Genomic DNA, 22193 nt, shown 5'->3' with positions numbered 1-22193 from the left:
AGAAACCTGGTTAAGTTTAACGGTTGGAAATAAAAATAATTAGGCCTACATTTGCTGCATAGCAAAAGTAGGCTAGGTCTTTCTCGCTCGCTGTGTCCTAAATTACCGAAATTATTATATAGTGGACTAGTGAGCTCGCCATTTTGTAGTGCTGTCCGAATGTATAGTGATGATTATTATACCCTAGTATAAAGTCCACTCAATGTATCCTAGAATGCATTTTGAAAAGTGGTGTACAACCGATGGTCACTAACCTAAGCCCTACATATACCATCATGCATTGCGCGGATCGTAAAAATAAGTTAGCTAATTATGTGTGGAGTAGCGCATTATAACAAAAACGGCCAGAAATCACTTTTAGTTTTTACATTTTGGAGAAATAACCTCAGTATAATGTAATGTATTTATTTATTTATTAAAAATCTATTTAGCCCAGAGCCGGCTCGGCACCAGCTGACAGATGATGTAATCAACGGCGCCGAGAGACGATCGTGTCCGAAAGTAGTTTCTATTATGCTGGTGGTGAGCTCACAATATAGTGCTCTACTCTCTACCCCCAACATAGAGGGTAGGGAGTAGTGCTTTGAGTGGAGATTTCGGACACAGCAACTGACATAGTTCTTAAAATAGTTCTTATTGTTCTTAAAATAACCGCGTTATACGGCTCTTCCCGTGGCACTTTACCTCTTTCGCCTCTAGACAAAAACATTATAGATATAGCTCCAAAGGATCATTACCATAAACGGCTCTGATCGCTTGTGGTGTGACGGTGAACCGCTCTGTTGTTTTGACGCGCTGAAACGGTAAAATGGCGCGATTATGTCCGCCATTTCTACAACGCTGCTTCCGGGTTTTCAAAACCCAAACTTTGCTCGTGTCATTTTGACTCACATTGAGTTTTAAGTTGTTGGAAAACTTATGACTTTCTCTCATTCAGGTACATGCATGCGTTGTGGAATGTGTGTAGCCTAAATCATTTCTATAACGAAAGTTGTGTTTTAATGGTTAAAGTTGCACAGATTATATTTTGATGTATGTCAGTTTCTCAATATCCTCTAAGAGTGTGGGCATTCACACGTTTGACAGATGCTTTTATCCAAAGAAATTTGTATTGATGGCATAGCCTACATTTTTTACGAAGGCCTACAATTTCACAGGGAATCGAACTCTTAAAGGTCTTTTAATTTTTCAGATTTTGTTGGTGTTAATACTGGTATTTGTAATACTATTATGCAAACATAATACTGCTTGACCAGAAACCTCCTTAAAAAGCCCTCAGAACACCTTATAGTAACTGTATTGCAATGCCCTGGCAAGCACTCACATCAAGTCATGCTCAAGAAATGGTAAAAATCTTTAGCCAGTGACCGGGAGGAGTTTGTGCTTCTCTCTCTTTCTCTCATGGCTCTGAGTATATTTATCTTTTTATGGCTTCACTCAAGGCAGATCCTCGTCTTTCTTTTTTCTCTCTCCCTCCAACATAAAGATATATAAATAAAACAAGGTTACCGCCACCACAGGGGAGTATAAAAGTACAAAAATAATAGTCAGAAGCCACGGACCCTCCTGTACCCCCCATATAAAGCTCCTGCACCCCCACCCACGGACACACACCCCACCCAACCCTCCGCCCGTGTGTTTAAAGCTGCGGACGAGACCGCCAGCCCACTTCAGACCACCGTAAACATGTCAGGCCCTGATGACAGAGCCGGCCCCGGGACGCTTTATACCAACTGACCTCAACTCAGCTCATTAGAGCCAGTAAATTAGAAACATACATCCCGAGTAAAAGAGGAGTCGGATGAGAAGAGAGCTCACTATATGAAGAGTGATGCATGTATTTGATCATAGAAATGTAGGCCCGTGTCTGCTATGCTTCCGCCATTCACAGCTTTTGCTAATGCGTCGTTTCATAGTTGCATCTCATAACGTAATTTAGACAGACAAAGGAAAAATTTCATTGCTCTATTCCAAAGTCTTTACTACATAATTAAAATAAATAAATAAAACATGTTGTCACCGTCCTGTCGCTTGAGATTCCGAACGCAGAACATTCTAAGAATGTAAGCGAGAAATGTTTCAAATTTAATCTTCAACAAGAAATATAAGGTAAAAATAAAAACACATTAGGGATACTTATGGCCGAGGTGAATTAATTGAAGTAATTTGTAAAGATTTAAAAAAGAGAGCGAAATTTCAAGTTCTACCTTAGGAGTACTGTAATAAAATAAATAATTAATATTTTTTAATTAAAAAAATAATAAAAAAATAAGTCTAAATGCAACTCCATATCCAAACATGTTGCAGAAAATTTTATAGAATAAAAATGAGAAATTAAGTGTTGTTTCACTTTTATTATTATATTGTAATAAAATATAATAAAATATAAAGATTAAAAAACTCCTGAGTTTTTTACCCTAAGTGGTCAGTCCAGTGACTCCTCACATTAAAAATAAACTATTAAAACATAAATAAACAGAAAGAATTCTAATTCAACATGTTGATGCTATTCTGACAATATCAATGGGAGATTTTCATATTTAATCATGAATTGCATAAAAATACAAGATTTATACACTGTAAAAAATATTGTTGGTTTAACTTAAAAAATGAAATGGAAAGAAAATGAGTAAATACAATGGAGATCATCAGAAACTCAAAATATTATGTTATCTAAACAACATAAATTATTTAAGTTGATTTGACAAAAAAAATTTGTTGTGATTACAAATCATGAAAATATTTTTTTCCAGTTTATATATTTTTAAAAAAAACAATTGGAGAGTTGAATGAATTGCATATATCTGTAAATAATAAAAATATTAGATATTTCAAGTGCTGTAAAATAAAAGCCCTCAGTGTGTAAGGTCTTGAGTGAGTCGAGTGGTCAGTCAGTCTCCTAGGCCGTCCTGCGGGGGTAATTGTCCAGTGGTGGGGCAGATGGGGGGTAATTGTCCAGTGGTGGGGCAGATGAGGGGTAATTGGTTCTCGCAGACAGCGGGGGAGTTTAATTTACTTCTGAGAGACTCTTTGTGTTGACTGAGAGCTCTGCTTTGTTAGTGCTGCAAAAACTAATTAAAGCATTTGTTGAGCCATAGGATGCACAACTGAAGGAGCCGGAGCAGGGAGCAAAGCAACCCAGAGCAAGTTACAAAAACTAATATAACCAGGAATACATGCACATGAGGAAAAGATCCATTTTTATCTTCTTTCCCCTCTGCAAAGCATTACTCACAGGCCAAACATTCAAAGCAATGACACTTCATTGTTGGAGAAAGAAGCTTTTACTCACACTTTGTGGTCGACTTATTCTGAGCATTCATACATTTGATTTATGGCGTCCCACATGCAGCGTCTCTGGATTCAATATGCTGGTGTGACACTAGTGCGTTTTCAAGCCAAACCTCACAACATGACATGGCTGAACATAAAGTTGTTTTCTTGCAATTATTATTATTTTTACACAAACAGTACTGTATATATCCGCAGTTAGATGTCTTTTTTAGTATATTAAAAACAGATGCACTGAATCTCACAAAAACAAGCCGTATTTCAACCTAAAATAAAAGAAATACAAAAAATGTTTTGCGTTTTGAACCCCAATTCATCATTACTGTAATGATTTTTGATGTTTTTCATTTGATTATTCTCAGAGATAATGAACAAATTGTGTATTGCAGTAAAAATACTTTACTATTAACATGTTTAATGTAAATTAACATATAAATGAGACCATGATGTATAAATACTTTACCACTGACTTTATCATATCGACATATATATATATATATATTTGTATTACAAAAATGTGCTTAAATTATAAAAATGTTGCTTAATTTTGATTAGAAAAATATTCCTTTCTTTCTTTTGATTTTACGCTGATGTTCTTGAAATGTTTTGTGAAATTCACACAAATTATAATAATAAAAACCTACAGATGTTCCCTCAAAGCTTAAATAAATGATTTGTGGTCACTTATATCTATAATCAATTCATCGAAATCTATTCCACTGATCTCAAAAGATGATGTTTCCTATATATATATAAATGACTTTCTTAAGATTTAAATTCTTTTTGGGTAAAAGATTCAGATTTAGAAGAAATCAAAAGAACTTCTTGATCTGTCAAAATAAAAAATAAATAAAACCATCACATGAATGAGAAGACTTAATTTATTCATAAATGACTTGCTTCATGGTTTCCCTCCATTCAGCAAAACCAGTGAAACACAACAATCATAACTTAAAACATAAATTAGATTTGATGTAAATAGGAAATTAAATTAAAACAATGATAAGCGACAGGACCAATAATGACATGGAAGAATACGGTTCACTGTACACCAGATTGCCTCCTAAACTGAAGATCAAGGTAATGAGTCCTTAAGAAAGTGTTTTAAGACACAGGATTAAAAAGAAATCAATTTTAATTAAATAAAAAAACGATCACAAGGACGAAATGTGCATCGATTGGAAGCCCGAATGTCTCAATCTGTTGAACAGCCTCCTCTGAAAGTTGTCGAAAAGAAGGAAAGGTAAAACAAATGAATTCAATCATTAAGGTCTTTAAAAAGACTCCTCGCTCCAGACAAACGTCTCTGAAGTTCTTGGGTAAAAGTTTTTCTTTCAAAACCTGCCGGTCTAGAGAATGTGTTCATGATACATTGCTCTCCGTGGAGCACATTCAACCAGCTCCAAAAAAACAGTTGCTAAAATATATTTTTATACACGACCAGTCAAACGTTTTGGATCGGTAGGATTTTTTATGTTTTTAAAAGAAGTCTCTTCTGCTCACCAAGGCTGCGTTATTTGATTAAAAGCAAACAGTAATATTGTGACAATATTATTACAATATAAAATTACTGTTTTCTATTTTATATATTTTAAAATAATTTATTCCTGTGATCAAAGCTGAATCAAAGACTCCAGTCTTCAGAATATGATGATCTGATGCTCAAGAAACATTCATCATTATTATGATCAGTGTTGGAACAGATGTGTCCAATTTTTTTTCAGGATTCTTTGATGAATAGAAAGAACAGCATTTCTTTACATTGTTACATTATAACTGTCACTTTTGATCAATTTAATTAATCCTTGATGAATAAAAGTATCGACCCCCCCCCCCCAAATAAAATAAAATTTCGTACCGACCCAAAAACTTTTGAACGGTAGCGTTTAATGTAACAAAAGCTTCTATTTGAGAATAAATGGTGTTCTTTTGAACTTTCAAATCATCAAAGAATCCTGAAATAAATAACTGTTTTCAACACAGTTAAATGTGTCTTGATCATCAGATCCTCATGAAGGATCATGTGACACTGAAGACTGGAGTAATGATGCTGAAAATCACAGGAATAAATTACACTTTACTAAACAGCTGATTTACATTGTAAAATTATTTGACAATTTTTAGTATTTTTAATCAAACAAATGCAGCCTTGGAGACTTCTTTAAAAAACCTTAAAAATCTTACCGACCCCAAAACTTGTCTGGTAGTGTTTTTTGCGCAGCTTGGCACCAGTAGCTCCACTCGTCAGAGTCTTACGGTTTATATCTCCAGAAGCCCGCTACTGTTGTCCACACCATTCCCTGTGTTGCTCTTTTCCTCTCCACCGCCGCTAGCATCCTGCATCCCCGCGGCGGGATCCACTTTAGCGGAATCCGTCGGCTCCTCGGTTCCTCTCGTCTCGGCCTCTTCTTCCGGGCCTTTAGTTTCGGTGTGCGTCTTCTGGTGTTTGCTAAGGTGGTCGCTACGAGTAAAGCGCTTGTTGCACAGGAGACACGTGAACTTCTTTTCCCGAGTGTGCGTGCGGACGTGGCGCTCGAGTTCGTCGGAGCGAGTGAAGCGTTTTCCGCAGAACAACCAGTTGCAGACGAAGGGTCGCTCGCCCGTGTGCCAACGAAGATGAGCTTTTAGATGCGAAGCTTTTCCGTAGACTTTTCCGCAACCGGGAATGTGGCAGCTGTGAACGGGTTTCTTGCGTAGGGATGCGGCGGACGCTCCAAGCCTTTCAAGCTCCTGGCAATTCGGACAATCGCACGAAGACCTGCCGGTGGAGGAGCCGCCGGTGTATCCGCCCGAACCTCGACTTGGTTTGATCCCCATTGGATTGTCAAGGATCCCAGATGTGGACACAGGCTTGGGTTTGTACATGTCCTGCGGGATCATGTGCTGCGGCGACTGGAGCAAGTGTGACGACGAACTCAACCCCACGGACGAGTACTGCGCTGGATTGAGAGGCGTAAAATCGGGAGTGTAGCTCTGCATCTGTGGATTTAGGGATGCTTGCGGAGCCACCGGCTGCAATTGCGCTTGGAGGCTTTCAGGTTGAGGTTGCCCAGCGCTAAGCCAGTTTGAGTTGGTGTGGACGTCCCACCAAGAAGAAGTGGTGTTCGCGGGAGAGCCCGTGATCCCGGAATGGATGCTCTTGTACCATGAGCCATAAGGATGCGTCATGTCTAAGTAAGTGTTGACACTTGCTAGGCAGTCCGCTGTAGCTTTGGTCCCCAAGAGCGAAGGGTCCTGAGAGGCACTCGAGGTCTGGAAAGTGGAGAACGGGTTGTATTCGGAGCCGTACGCTCCCGTGGGAGCCGGAGGAGGGCTACCGGTTGGCGTTAGCAAACCGCCGGCGGAGCTAAAGGAGCCGCTGTAAGTGTCCGCGACGCCATCGTTACCGCGTCCATTTTTTGGACTCTGGAGTTCAGAGGTCATGCTGTAGGCTTTCCTAATTGGTGCTGCGCTTCCCGCTTTACCAGGCGTTGCAGAGTCTCGGACTGGACTGGTGCTCCCAAATTTATTGCAGGTTGCGGTTAGCATAGCCAAGGGACTGGATCCATAACGTGTTTCCTCCTGCGAAGAGAACGAAAGCGCCGATCAGAAACGAGGCAATTCAAACTATGCTTTAAATGCATTGAAGTAGTGCGCAAAACATCCTTCCTGTGCTATTAGTCTAGACAGAAATATGCACCAGCACTGAAAACACGATAATTAATGTCACCACACATGGAGTTCCTGTTTGACATGTTTACATCTCCATAGTGACCATGTGTTTGAGAAAAAACAAGCAAGAGATTTTCAACAATAGCATTTTGGTAAGAAGAATAAACAATTGTTTAGTTACGACACTCTAATTATGTTGTCAATCACAGACAATTCGTGAGAATGAAAAATAAGCAATAATCAACATAAATGTCAATGATTTAGAGATCAGAGAGGTTCAAGCTGATCTAAACATGATCCCGCAAGTATTTAACACATGGTAGCCATGTTTACACTTAATTCAATATTGAATGAAAGTTAGAGTTAAATTAAAGAATTGATCGGATTTTTAGGATAACCCCGACCCTAACTTGTCGAAATGTCACTTTAAAGTCACAGACTACGGTTGGACTTGGCTTCATTTGGAACGGCAGTGGTCTACCCCATTTTCCGTTGGGAAGTGATGATAAATTAATGAGTAAGGCACAGTGTGTGTGTGTGCAATGATATTTCCCGCTGAGCGTGTGTGGTTCATCTTGGCACAAGTTCTGCTCCCGTTTCCAGGTTAATTGCTCCCTATTACCATGTGGAGCTTACATTTGATGCCTGCACCCAAAACCAATGCGCAAGAGTTTTGTGTCTAAGAGTTTTCATATTTCATTGTCTAGGTTACAGGCTGGCTTATTTTGATTGTCTTTGATCATCTAAACAATAAAGATACCTCAATGGTTCTTAAGTTTGTTTTTGCTCATTATAATAGGGTTCATTATAGGTCATTCAGATCAGCGAGTTCTTTAAAACACCATAACAACTAGGCTACAGATTGAGTTGTTGAACTTTAAAAGTTTCTTCAGTTAATGACAAACCTGCAATGATTCTAAGTGCAACATGAGTGAATTCACTTCTTCTTGACAAAATGGACTGAATTTCAGTTTTTCTATACACTTACTGTGAGATTACAGCTCAATTCTACTTTTAATATCTTAATGATAACTTTTAAGTGAGTAACCTAAATCAGAAGACCTTTATCTGAACAAAACACCCATAAAGTGCTATTCAAACAACCTTGTTGTTGTTGTTGTGCGCTTGTTTAAGTTCAGTTGACATTGTTGTAGAAATCCGATTTCTATGTTAAAACCAAACTGCTAACAAACATAGGCAGGCCTCAGATCAGATTGTGTATCCCATACCTCCAGAATCGACGCGGCCATCCCGGAGGAAAAGCAGTCCTGTGAAGTTCAGTCCAAAAGCAGGAGAGAGAGAAGCTCAAAACTGAAGATCTGACTGAAATAAACTCCGTACGAGCGCAGCGACTCTCCTATGAGCATCCCGGGAGACCCGCCTCCGAGAGAGAGAGAGAGAGAGAGAGAGAGAGAGAGAGAGAGAGCAGAGAGAGAGAGAGAGAGAGAGAGAGAGAGAGAGAAAGAGAGAGAGAGAGAGAGAGAGAGAGAGAGAGAACGCACTTTGCCTTGCGATTTATGGGGGGTTTAACTTTAACACTCCTAATTAGATATAAACTCGCAATTATTCGAATTTATTTATTTTTCTCAGAATTATATGAGATATAAACATGCAATTTCGAATTATAAAGAAGAATGCGACATATAAACTCGCAATCTTGAGGGGAAAAAAGTCAGAAGGATGGGATTAAAAGTCGCGTTTACCTTTTCCGTGTCGAAAACAAGCTTCCGTCCGTATACGGTAGCCTATACCTCCCAAAAGAATTGAAATAAAAAGTTAGGGGTATCAAAATTATGTAGCCTATTGTTTTTATATAGCTATACACTCGCAGAAGAAAAGGTGCTATATAGAACCTTAAAAGGTTCTATCAGCGCTGCGTATTTGGAACCCCTAAAAGGTTCTACTCTTTAAAAAATGGTTCTTCTGGGTTCTATATAGAACCCTGGGGTTCCATACTTGGCCAATAGAACCTTTTACCAAAAAAAAAAAAATGGTTCTATAGCCTAGAACCATTTTGGAGTTCCATATATGAAGCGGGGGTTGGAACCATTTTTGGTTCTAAATAGAAATATTTCGTGTAGAGTGTAGGCTACATGTGTAGCCTTTTCAGAGAGTTTTCAAACAAGGTTAAAAGTTTAAATTGTTAAAAGTCAAAAGTTAAATTGCGCTAATATGCTCACCGTAAAAAGGTAAACAGCAGCTCGTTCGCTCTCAGTAGCCTACATAGGCTAGCCTACTTTAAATTATTATTGATAGGCTACATAGGCTGAATGTATAAATATAGGCCCGCCCTAGCCTCCTCTGTTTTCATTCATCACATTCACATAACACACAGGCTAAGTTCGCAGAAGGACTATGTTGCCTACAGTTCAGCAACAAATTGTTCTTTTTTTATCAGTGGTTTTACATGTTGTTTTACATAGCTTAAAACTGTTCATTTCCAAAACACTGTAAAAAAAAACCTGCCTTAATCCATCATATATACACACACATTAAATGTAGCCCAGGCCAATATTGTGTATGTGTGTATAAAGTTGATATGCTTTGGCAATGTACTTTTTAAATATAGGCTATAGGCTAGCAAAGCTTTTTAAGTTTTGAAAAAGAGCAACACTTGTTAATATACTTCATATGCAAATGTTGTGGTGTGCTTGAGTCTCCATATTCTCATAGGCTACTGTAAAGAAAACTATCTTACATGTTGAACTAGGAAAAGAGTACAATTCTTTCAGTAAAAGACAACTACATCACAAAAATGGTAATGTTTTTTAAATTATTGTTCTAAAACTATGTGAATATGAGGATGTAAGATTTCACAAGCCAACCATTTAAAATGAAAAAAATATGTGATAAAATCATTAAATTATAGTTGAACCAATCATCAGCAGGACAAATAAGAATCCCCCCCCCCCCACACACACACATACAGGCTTATAGCATATTTACAAACACTGTTTTTTTGTTTTTATTTTTTTTAGATTTATTATTATAGGCTACACATACGTCACACTCAGGACAGCAAAGTTATAAGCATTTTCATAAAATAGAAATATATAATATATATAGTTAAGCATATATAATTATTTATTCATTAATCTGTGCTAAAAATGCTATGGAATGGTGCTAAAACATTTCAAGTGTGATAAAAAAATGAATGTCAATCAAATCAAGGGAATCACAGTTTACAGTTTGACAGTAATGTATCACTCTGAGAAGAAAAGGTTCTATTTGGAACCTTAACAGGTTCCATTAGACACTTCATATACAAAATCTTTCATTTTATGCATTTAGTTGTTTATTTATTTATTTTTCAATTAATTAAACATCAAACATTTAATGACTATAAATAAACATTAAAAAAAACCATTAAACATGAAAGTATTAGGCTATGCAATCCCGCTTAAGACAATTTCTCCTTAGAACCTTTTTGGCATAAAGGGTTCATGAATAAGTGAGACGCAGTAGAAAGTATAATTACTCTTACCCTGTCAATTTAGGTTAAGGTTCAAACAATCTCTCAGATGATCATTACACCCTGATTTCATGCAAACACAATTATGACACAATTTGAGAAATTATCAAGAAGAAAAACTCTTAATTTAAAAGGAGAAATGATGTGTTTTGTGTTGTGAAACCTCTGGAAATTCTGTTTTTTGGGGGATTTTTTTGAAAGTCAAAGATGCTTTATTTAAGACAGCCTTAATATTAAATAATCCTATGTTTGCTTTCTTTATAGGCATCTCTGTCTAAGCAAATTAAACTGAAATTTTTCGCTTTTTTTCCACCTATAATCCCTGAGCACACGCATGTACATGCACTACACAGAGGTTGTCCACTGTTAAGAGTCTGTTCTCTGGCTTACAGACATCCATCAAGTGAATAAACAGTTGGAACAGCCTTCCGACAGCCCATCTTGGTTTTGAGTGTCCTTGTGGGTGTTGCTTTTTTCCAAAATGAGGGGAGAGAAGATTAAAATTGTTTTCAAAAATAAACATGTAATTTCATTCTTTATTTTCTCCCTCAATTACAAGGCATGGTCAGAGCAAGCTTGTAGTTTGTGAGAGTTTGGCCCTTACAGTAACACACAGACTATATTTAGCAGTCTGCTCCTCAACTGACCCTGCACACACACACACACACACACACACACACTAATTTCTGCAATCATAGTATTGAACTGCACTGGCTAATTAGATTGGTGCCATAGGGGGCAGTGTTATTCCGACATGATGAATCACGCTGCTGTCAGAAACACTACAGTAAAGACCACACAGTGATTTATTGGCAGATTTAAATGTTAGATTAAGTCATTTTTGGACCTTAATCCACAGTCATACTTTGGTGTTTGTAAATAAGACTGTAAAGTTTAAACTCACCTGTGTTTTTGTGGCTTTTAATACAAGCTCATTACTACAGAATAACACAAACCTTTTAGTTTCTTCTGGGAAATATTGATGGCACTGATGAAATAGTTCAATATGGGAAAGAAAAATGTGCATATCAAGTGATTTAGCTGATATACAGCACACGGGTCGAGAGAGTGCTGAAAGGTGAAGCTTTAAGTAAAAATCATATTCATTTTCCAAACACTAATGCATGTGCATTTGTAAATGGTTGGGATGGCCAAATAAATTTCCATTCGTGCATTTATCTCAAGTCTCGTCTGCTCATTTGATCTCATGACTTCTCAAATGAATGGAAACATATGCAAAGACATGAGTGACTCAAAACGGTGATGCAACTGGAAGAATAGAACGATTGACTGAAGAAGAAATGTAGACTTGCAATGTGGCTTGATTTCTTTTTTACCGTGATGAATCAGCATGCAATCAACGTGAACAGCATTTTCACAAATTGTGCATTTTGAATGTAGTTAAGGTAAGGTTTTATTTTCTGTGATAATGTATGATGCACACAAATGCATGAGATCTAAAAATAAACACTTAGAGATGCATGATATTTCTGCCACCATATTGGTATCGGACATTATATGCATTTTTAATGTTATCGTTGTCAAATTTGCCCGATATATTAAAGCCTATGTATTATTTCCTACAGCTTCAGATGTGCACTGTTCAACATGATGATTTTGAATGGCTTGAAATATGATTGGAATCACTTAAGTCTGTCATATCAGCTACATACAATTACAGTAGGTGGACAACCAGAATGTCGTTTACCGCCTCCGCGGCAAAAATAAACCAGCCGTATTTCAAAGTCGGTGGCGAAATGACCACCAGGTGGCGCAAAGGGACATTTAGCGAAAGCAAAACGTAATTATGTAAAAGTAGCCTACATTTTAAATAGAATATAGCTTTAAGTAGAATATAAACTTTTAGGCTATAGGAGAACATTTTATTAATCAAAAGTTAAAATAGGCCTATCTCGCAGCGAAAATAAAGTGCTGCTTTCAATGACGCTATAATGAGAACGTATAATGTATAATGAGAACATTGTGTGTTTGGGATGTGGATTTTAATGGTGAAACTTTTGTTTTTTAAATCAGGCTCTCAAAAATCATATACAAATTTGGATTTCGATTTATCCGCCGATATATCGGTTATCGGCTTTCAAGTATAAAGAATTATCGGGTTATCGGACAAAATTTTCTATTTTATATATAGCTCTCTTTCTGGATGTCAACTTTACTTTTTTAAGAGAAACATTCGAGACATATTTGCAAACGTACAAGACATGAACATTACATGATCATCAGAGTGAAAAAATAAGGTTCAAAATGGGTGTGTGCCTTCACTAAATTTACTGAACACGCAAAGATATAAAGCGTGTAGCGCGATGCCACATGTGGAGCCTTCAGCCCAGTTTGAGGGTTTGCCTTCCCAATGATTTGCATGTGGTTTCCCCATTTGGGCTAATAGCTTTCCTATTTCCCTTTGAGGAGCAGAAATCCCACACCCTGAACGCTGAAATTGAAAGGAGAGGTGCAGCGGTGGTGTGTACGAGCCACTGGATGCGAGGAGTTTATTGGGAAATCCTTTATCACTCTGAAGAGCCACTAACAGCTTCCTTCAAAGTGGCAAGAGAGGAATCTATAATTAGAGATTTATAGGGAAACATTTTGTGTTTTTTATCTTTTCTATTTTTGAATTTTACATTGAAACGTTTTCCTCTCTGGGCGAGGTCATGGGCTCTTAAAAGCAGAGTCGATTATTGTGTTAATGAAGGGCGTTTGAGAGCCGAGTCAAATAATGTTTACTCATATACTAATTTGTGTCAATATGTATGATAAAGTAAGCGGTTCTCCACTGGTTCTACTTCCGAATCAAATGGCGACCAAATACAGGTGAAACTCGAAAAATGAGAATATGATGCAAAAGTTAATTTATTTCAGTAATTCAACTTAAAAGGTGAAACTAATATAATATATAGACTCATTACATGCAAAGTGAGATATTTCAAGCCTTTATTTGTTATAATGTTGATGATTATGACTTACAGCTTATGAAACACCAAATTCCAAATTTGAATATTGTGAAAACGTTTTCATATCTGTAATCCATAATCATCGAAATTATAACAAATAAAGGCTTGAAATATCTCACTTTGCATGTAATGAGTCTATATAATATATTAGTTTCACTTTTTAAGTTGAATTGCTTTAGCACGATATTCTCATTTTTCGAGTTTTACCTGTACTTTAAAACGAACTAAACAAAATTCTAATTATTTGCATTTAACAAAATTGAAATATCGCATAAAACATTTGCGAATAAAGCAGAGTTTCAATCCCATGTATTCAAGAGAACAAGATTAAAAACATGAGAAATTAGAGCTAAATATCTAACAATGGAAGTTGCTGCAATCAGGCTCTTTTTCCCTCCATCATAAACGAGTGCGTCTCAGATCGTCAGACGAAACACAGTAAACGATATCATGTTGTCTTGCGTTCGGATGCTGGTGTTCGAGAACACACTCGTATACATAGATATCTATATAAAGGCTAGATATCTCGTCCATGCTGCTGGCCAATGGAGGTCGACGTCTGCACCTGGCGGCCATCTTGTCACAGGCAGCTCGCTCATTTGTAACATTGTGTTAATGGTACATGTACTATTTAAATAACCATAACTTGCTCAATTTTCTACCGATTTTCAAACGGTTTGGTTTGTTATAAAAGTCAGAGATGTAGCTATGACACAGCATACTTATGAATAATAAGTGTATAAATAAAGAATCATCCAGATAATTATAGCCACGTCAGTAATGTTTGTAAGAAACCAAACCGTTTGTAAATCCGTCAAGATTTCAATGAGATAAGAGTATTTGTGTTCGTGCTGATCACTCATCTTACATCAGCTTGCCTGAAGAAACTCCGCCTTAATCCGCCATCTAGCCTTTATATAGATATCTATGCTCGTATCTGTGAGACGCTTCTGGGGGGAATTAAACCAAATCATTCTGATGACACACTTCCACTCCAGCGAGATGATGCGACGCCATTGGTCCATTGGTTAGTCCAGTTATCCAATCACAGCTGACGCTGAGCCAAAGAGTGTTTGTCGAGGGATTTGTTTGGTTTCCATCGTAGTTTATGAACGTTTTTTTAGATAAAAAAATTTCTACACCACAATTGAGCAGGTAAGCTATGCTTTTTATGCATATTTTAAAATTGCAGTTTCCAACCAGCGCTTTTTATGTGATATCCCAACATGTGCATAAAATACGTGGATGGATACATAGCTAGTTTCTTCTTTCATGATGCGCCTCATCCAATCAATCATAACAGACTTGGAACCAATTAATAATTCGTGACGCGCACTGTAAACCCTAAAAAATTGACAAAACTCACATTTCCCTAATTTTTTTAGGCTAAACGCAGATAGATTTTTGATTGCAATTTAAATAAAAATGTTGACTATGCTAACTCATGCAACTGGATTTCATAAACATCACATTAACTCAAACTTGTATAATTTGAGCTTCATTCCATTTTACATTGATTTACAGTCATTGTGACCATTAGATGAAATATCATCATTTTTGGCCAGTTTCTAGATATAATATAGCAGCCTATATACAAACTGTTTTTTAAAGAGTATGCACAACTCATTTTGTAGAGGTTTTACAGTTTGGGGTTTTTATGCTTTCATCATTAGACTCCGTATCAGAGTACCGAGGATTTCGCTGTGGTTAAATGGGAATCAATGCAATAATTCTCCGTGGATTCCTCTCTGAGCCCGGGCCCTCAGCAAATTAAACTTCTTAATAACGCTGCCACGCAGGGAAAAAGTGAAATGATTAGACGTGTGCGAGTGGCTTTGAGATGGAAATGTGGTGAGAGGGAGATACAGGGTCAGGGACAAACTCGCCTCACAGCGAGATGGCTTTTTCCAGACCGTGTGGTCACAAAAACACAAGAATTCCTATGGAAAAATAAGTGAGAAAGATGGGATAAAAAAAGAAAAAAGCTTAATATCTTCTACAACAGGCCTTTCTGCAATAAAAAAACACAGCTTTGGTTGTGCAGGTCATTAACTGAAGACAGTGAAATACTCATGAATTGGATGTCAAACTGTGTGGGGCCTGAAGGAGCCAGTATGATCATAACAAAGAGGGCAATTTTATGAATTACTGGTTACTCAGGACTCTAGACTATACTAAACATGGCACCGATCTACCACTAGTGCTGCTGTCCGCCCCCATGAGCTTCACCACAAGTGTCCTCCAATCATCAGTTTAACAAGAGTTTAACATCACTCATGCGACTGACGTGAAACACACAACCCATGATGCAATTTTAAAACAGAACAATTCAGAAAATCAAGGGCGCTTGCACACAGAGTCCGACATTTTCGTATGCGTTTTTCGTATTCGTGATTCGGTGGCTTTGAATTGTCAAAACACCATTCAAACTGTTGGCTACGGATGCGAAAAACGCAGAAAATCGAACCGGATCCGATTTTTTATTTATGACGGACGAAAGTTTCGGAGGCAGTGTGCAAGCGTGATTGACGTATTTATTTTTTAACGTGCGAAAATTTCAGGCTCAGTGTGCAAGGACCTTAAAGGTACAATATGTACGAATTTTGTAATAAAATATCCAAAAGTCACTTGCACAGTGTGATATATTTCATGCAGTTGTGTACTTACAATATCCCAAAAGTCTCCAAAGATTTTTTATTTCAGAGAAATTTCAGTTTTAAATAGGGTTGGGTATCGAGAATCGAGTATCGATTGGAACCGGGACTAACTTTTAGTTTTTCCCGGAATCGTTCAAAAGTTAAAATTTCGATTCCTAGTTTCGATATTCACAGTTCGCCGAGCAGAAGAAGAAACCACTGAACACCACCAACGAAGAAGCGTCTACCGGAAGTGTTGGCATAACCGCGCGAGTCGAACATGAGTAGCATACGTCGACGGTCCAAAGTGTGGCTTCACGTTTCTAAAAATAACAAATAACAAAATGCTAAATTCGTGACAATAGGAGTATTTGTGACAGAAGGAGTATTTCCTTCAGAAAGACCGTTGGTTAGCAAGGTTAGCTAAACTTTTTTGACCCTGCCTCTTTAAAGAATCGGAATCGAGAATCGTTAGGAACCGGAATCGAAACAAGGAATCTGAATTGGAATTAGAATCGTTCAAATTCAAACGATACCCAACCCTAGTTTTAAATAAGTGGCCGTGCCGGAAACAAATGTCGCCTGTCAATGACGCGCTACCATCAAATTCTGACTTTATATCACACAATTTCGACTTTGTATCTTGCAATTCTGACTTTATATCTCGCAATTCTGACTTTATATCACGCAGTTCTGACTTTATATCTCGCAATTTTGATTTTTATCACGCAATTCTGACTTTATATCTCGCAATTCTGACTTTATATCACGCAATTCTGACTTTATATCACGCAATTCTGACTTTATATCACGCAATTCTGACTTTATATCACGCAATTTTGACTTTATATCTCGCGATTCTGACTTTTTATCTCGCAATTCTGACTTTATATCTGGCAATTTTGATTTTTATCACACAATTCTGACTTTATATCTCGCAATTCTGACTTTATATCACGCAATTCTGACTTTATATCTCGCAATTTTGATTTTTATCACACAATTCTGACTTTATATCTCGCAATTCTGACTTTATATCTCGCAATTCTGACTTTATATCACGCAATTCTGACTTTATATCACACAATTTTGACTTTATATCTCGCGATTCTGACTTTTTATCTCGCAATTCTGACTTTATATCTCGCAATTTTGACTTTTTATCTCGCAATTCTGACTTTATATCTCGCAATTCTGACTTTATATCTCGCAATTCTGACTTTTTATCTCGCAATTTTGACTTTTTATCTCGCAATTTTGACTTTATATCACGCAATTCTGACTTAATATCTCGCAATTTTGACTTTATATCACGCAATTCTGACTTTATATCTCGCAATTCTGACTTTATATCTCGCAATTCTGACTTTATATCACGCAATTCTGACTTTATATCTCGCAATTCTGACTTTATATCACGCAATTTCGACTTTATGTCACGCAATTCTGACTTTATATCTCGCAATTCTGACTTTATGTCACGCAATTCTGACTTTATATCACGCAATTTTGACTTTATATCTCGCAATTTTTACTTTATATCTCGCAATTCTGACTTTATATCTCGCAATTGCGACTTTATATCACGCAATTCTGACTTTATATCTCGCAATTCTGACTTTATATCTCGCAATTTTGACTTTATATCTCACAATTTTGACTTTATATCTCGCAATTCTGACTTTATATCTCGCAATTCTGACTTTATATCTCGCAATTTTGACTTTATATCTCGCAATTTTGACTTTATATCTCGCAATTCTGACTTTATATCTCGCAATTCTGACTTTATATCTCGCAATTCTGACTTTATATCACACAATTCTGACTTTATATCACGCAATTCTGACTTTATATCACGCAATTCTGACTTTATATCTCGCAATTGCGACTTTATTTATCTCGCATTTGCGACTTTATTTATCACAATTCTGACTTCATATCACGCAATTTTTGACTTTATATCTCGCAATTCTGACTTTATATCTCGCAATTCTGAATTTATATCTCGCAATTGCGACTTTATTTATCACAATTCTGACTTTATATCTCGCAATTGTGAGATGAAAAGTCGCAATTATTATTATTCTTTTTTTTTTTAATTCAGTGGCGGAAACAAGCTTCCGTAGCAACCTGCACATTTCCATGAGATTAAGCAATATAGAAAGAGCTGAAGCAAGTGGTCCAAGTAAAAATAAGCACATTTTACCTAAAAAGAGCCCTTCCTTTAAACACGGCAGGTCTGAAACCCAAGGAGAGCTCGGACCACCCAACGCTTCACACACACCCTTTAGCTAAAGCACAAGTTGGTGGTGAAATATAACCATCACTAAAGAAAACACCGCTTCCACCTCCTCACCGTAAGGCCATTTTCTCTCACTCGCACTCAGGAGTGCTATAAAAGTCAAGACCACCTTAAAAAAAAAAAAACCCTGACATTTGATGTTTAGGTCAAGGACAGTTTGAGTTTCTCGTCTCAGACTCGGAGGAAGTGATTGTACACAGACTTTCCCAGATGTGCATGTACACTCGTTTGGAGCGAGCGAATGCCACGCAGTCTGGGCTCGAAAATAAAGCCGAATGCTTTGACTTCCCCTGGCTGAGGCGAGCGGTCTCTGAACGCGCTGGCTCTGAGACACACACTCGTCCCCCACAGAGAGCGAGCGGTGGGTGTGGCCCCTGAGGAGATGGTTTTTGAGGGGGCCGCTCCCGAACGCTGAACTGCATGCCAGCGCCCAAGGGCTCCAGTCTGCCTGACCAGAGCCACCGCGAGCTGCCCACGTCACGTCACACGCGCCGGCCTGGGGGACGACGCCCCCTACTGGAGCTGGCGGAAACTGAGCCGCTGAGACACCATACACCTGTGATGCGCACTACACACACACACACACGCGTGCATCTCATCCAGAGGCTGAATGATTCTAAAAAACATTTTCTGACACTTGTTTCTTCTATAGGCTATACTTAAATTTGAACAAACCCACTGGAATCTGAAAAATGTGGAAATCCACACACACACACACACACACACACACACACCCGAATGCACACATATCCTCACAACACATACTCTCTCACACACAGACGCATGTACACACACATAGAGATGCACTCACACACACACACACGCTCTCTCTCTCTCACACACACACACACACACACACACAGACAGATGCACACACAGTACACAACACACACATGCACACAACACATACTCTCTCTCTCTCTCTCTCACACACACACACACACACACACACACACACACATTCACTCACAGACGCACACATACACAGTACACAACACACACACACACACACAGAGAGAGAGAGATGCACTCATACACACTCTCTCAACAGACAGTGACTTTTTTGCACTGCTCTTGCTATAAAACTATCAAAGATGAAAAACGATATACAAATATTAATTTATCCCTTGTACAATCAGATTGTTAAATACTCAGAATGGTATATTTTAAAATTTTAAATGTATGGAGCCTACTGTTGTGTGTTCTTATTTATCTTGTTTTATATTGTGGTGTATATTTTTTATTACGCTGCATATACAAATTGCCCGGGGCTACTTTATAATACACAAATCATAATACATAAATAATAAACCTAAACAATGGCAGGTTAGTGAATGGTGACATGAAAAGTAGAAAAGATCACAGGATCAACATCCCGCCGGATATAGGTCCAAATATAGTAATTTTTATATGTTATGCAACACTATTTAAAACTGATCATCTTGGAAGCCGCTGTATTAAAAAAGTTTGTAAATCATTTATGACATGAAAAAAAATCTAAGATAGTCTGTAATAATTTTGATTTTTTTTTTTTTAGCTATGACGTAGTTTGACACAATTTCGACTTTTTATGTCGTAGTTTGACACAATTTCGTAAAAAAAAGATATACCAAAGCATGTTTTTGGCGGGATTGGCCTTCCATAAAAACTGCGAGACGGCGCGTGCACGTGCTTTCTTTCTTTACCTGAATGGAAATGAATGCTAGCAGCCAATCGCAGGGCTAAATTTGCGTATAAAATATAAAGATGTAGTTAGGAGTTTATGTATTTGTGTGAGAGTTTTATATGCCTTACTTTGAAGCTGATGGTGATACTCGCTGATGGTCGTTCATTCTGGTCGAGTTGTTTCACTGAGAAAACTAGCGGTAGCATCTACGAACAACTAACACTTAAAGCGAGCAGCGCCCTCTGTTGGTCAAAACAAACACATGCAGCTCTGCTGCTGATTGTATTATCTCACTTTGTGTAGCCTACACTCAAAAGGGGACGCCTGGCACCCATTACAACGCCTAGCAACACCTTAGCAACCACTTCGAACAATGCTGCAACATAATTAAAATACATCTGCGTACACTGCATTGCAGCATCCAAGCAATCACCCAGAAACCCCAGTTACATGTTAAATTTGCATTTACATTTGGATCCACACAGAAATGCCATAGGCTAACCTGTAATATTGTTGGTAAGTATTGAAAAACAAGTGCCATTTACTTTTCTGACACTTGTTTATTATACAGCAGCTGGAATCTGAAAAATGTGAAAATCCACACACACTCACAACTCTCTCTCTCTCTCACACACACACACACACACACACATACACACTCTATAGACTACATTTCAATAAAAAAAACACCACAATGGAGTCTAAAGAATGTGAAATCCAGCTTGTGTTATTGAAGTCACACACATTATCTTTATTCATCCGTGTAAACACACACGTTTCCCTCGCACTCACTCACTCACAGCAGGGCTAAACACTATTCGTCCAGTGACCTGTAATTATTTGATAGATTTTTCGAGCTAACTGCTCTTTAGTAAGTTTGTAAGTGCTTCCTAAACAATCAGACATAATGTGGGACTAATTTAAAGAGTAAGGCAGGCAGTTTCGTCTGGTTTGAATCAGCGGAGGCCCTTCCTCGCTCCAGCTCTCGGTTTAAACCAAAGACTGTATAAAAAATAGGTTTAAACTGTTCTTCGTGTTTGTGGAAGTGCGGCTGGCGGTCGCTGCGATCGAGGCCTGCGAGCCAGAGCTGTTTAATAAGTCTTTGTTGTGGAAAGAAACGGGGAACACGGTTCACTGCGGTCACATCTGTACAACGGTGGCGGAGAGACTCACACATGTACGGACGCACGCATTAATGATGTGTCGTTCGCGAACGAGCCGGTTCTAAGAGCCGATTCTTTGTAGCGAACGAGAAGAGCCGACTCTTCAGGCGCATGCTAAGTCTCTTAAAGGGATAGTTCACCCCTAAATTAAAATTAGCCTATGATTTACTCACCCTGAAGTAAGGGTTACTCACCCTGATTTACTCTTGTCTCATATCCTTGGTGTATGACATTCTTATTTTAGACAAATACATTTGAAGTTATATAAAAAAAAATTGTCATGGCTCTTCCAAGCTTTATAGTGGGAGTCAATGGTTATATTTTTTTGGAAGTCCATCAAAGCGCATCCATCCATGACAAAAGTGTTCAAAACGGCTCTGTGGGGGTTAATAAAGGCCTTCTGAAGCAAAACGATGTGTTTGTGTAAAATAAATAAAAAAAATCCGTATTTAAAACTTGATCATATTTGGGTGAACTAACCCTTTAATGTTAAGACTTGTGCCTTTATTTATTTGATTTGTTTGCTGTGGTGTGTTCAATTAAAGATTTATTAATATGTTAAATAATAGTAACTGTGTATTTTTTGTAACGAAAAATAAGGCTTTCATGAAAACACTGAATAACAAAGTGCTTACCAACACACAAATCATTTACAATTGCTAAATTGGACTAAAATGGAAGGCTCCAAATGTTGCTAAATGAAGAGCCATTTGGAAGCTATAAGAGCCGGTTCTTCTAAGGGAGCCGACCAAAAGAATCGAATCTTTGAAAAGAGCCGGACTTCCCAGCACGCATTCACGAGCGCGGATGACACGGGACGCCTCGTCATAAATTATTACTAATGAAGACATGCAGTCAGATGATTTTATTGAATATGAGTTCACACGGCGTGACTCGGTGTTCAAACAATATGATGCGTTTCCTTCGTGGATTTTAGCAGCATATAATTATCACATTTACAAAACAGAGCTTCTGAATAATACAATGTGACTGTGTGGCCTGAAACTCTGACAGGCCTATGCATGCTACTGTAAAAT

The 22193-nt window shown here is 37.8% G+C and overlaps 1 protein-coding gene across 2 annotated transcripts; it reads right to left on the bottom strand.

Annotated features, from left to right (window-relative positions):
* Window positions 1–4408: 4408 nt before the first annotated feature.
* Window positions 4409–20535, bottom strand: sp7 (Sp7 transcription factor). 2 transcript variants are annotated; one of them, XM_089134531.1, is made up of 2 exons: window positions 20122–20535; window positions 4409–6852 (listed from the first exon to the last, which is right to left on the bottom strand). In XM_089134531.1, exons 1-2 carry the CDS (start codon window positions 20197–20199, stop codon window positions 5551–5553), a joined length of 1380 nt encoding a protein of 459 aa, XP_088990657.1. In that variant the 5' UTR covers window positions 20200–20535; the 3' UTR covers window positions 4409–5550. The 2 variants fall into 2 exon arrangements, with proteins under 2 accessions (XP_088990657.1, XP_039510017.2); XM_039654083.2 differs by lacking the exon at window positions 20122–20535 and adding an exon at window positions 8172–8316.
* Between the last annotated feature and the right edge of the window lie 1658 nt (window positions 20536–22193).

The sequence above is a fragment of the Pimephales promelas genome, chromosome 8, assembly GCF_988280905.1.
Source record: "Pimephales promelas chromosome 8, fPimPro1.hap1.1, whole genome shotgun sequence".
NCBI lineage: Eukaryota > Metazoa > Chordata > Actinopteri > Cypriniformes > Leuciscidae > Pimephales > Pimephales promelas.
This window is presented reverse-complemented; position numbering and strand designations above follow the sequence as displayed.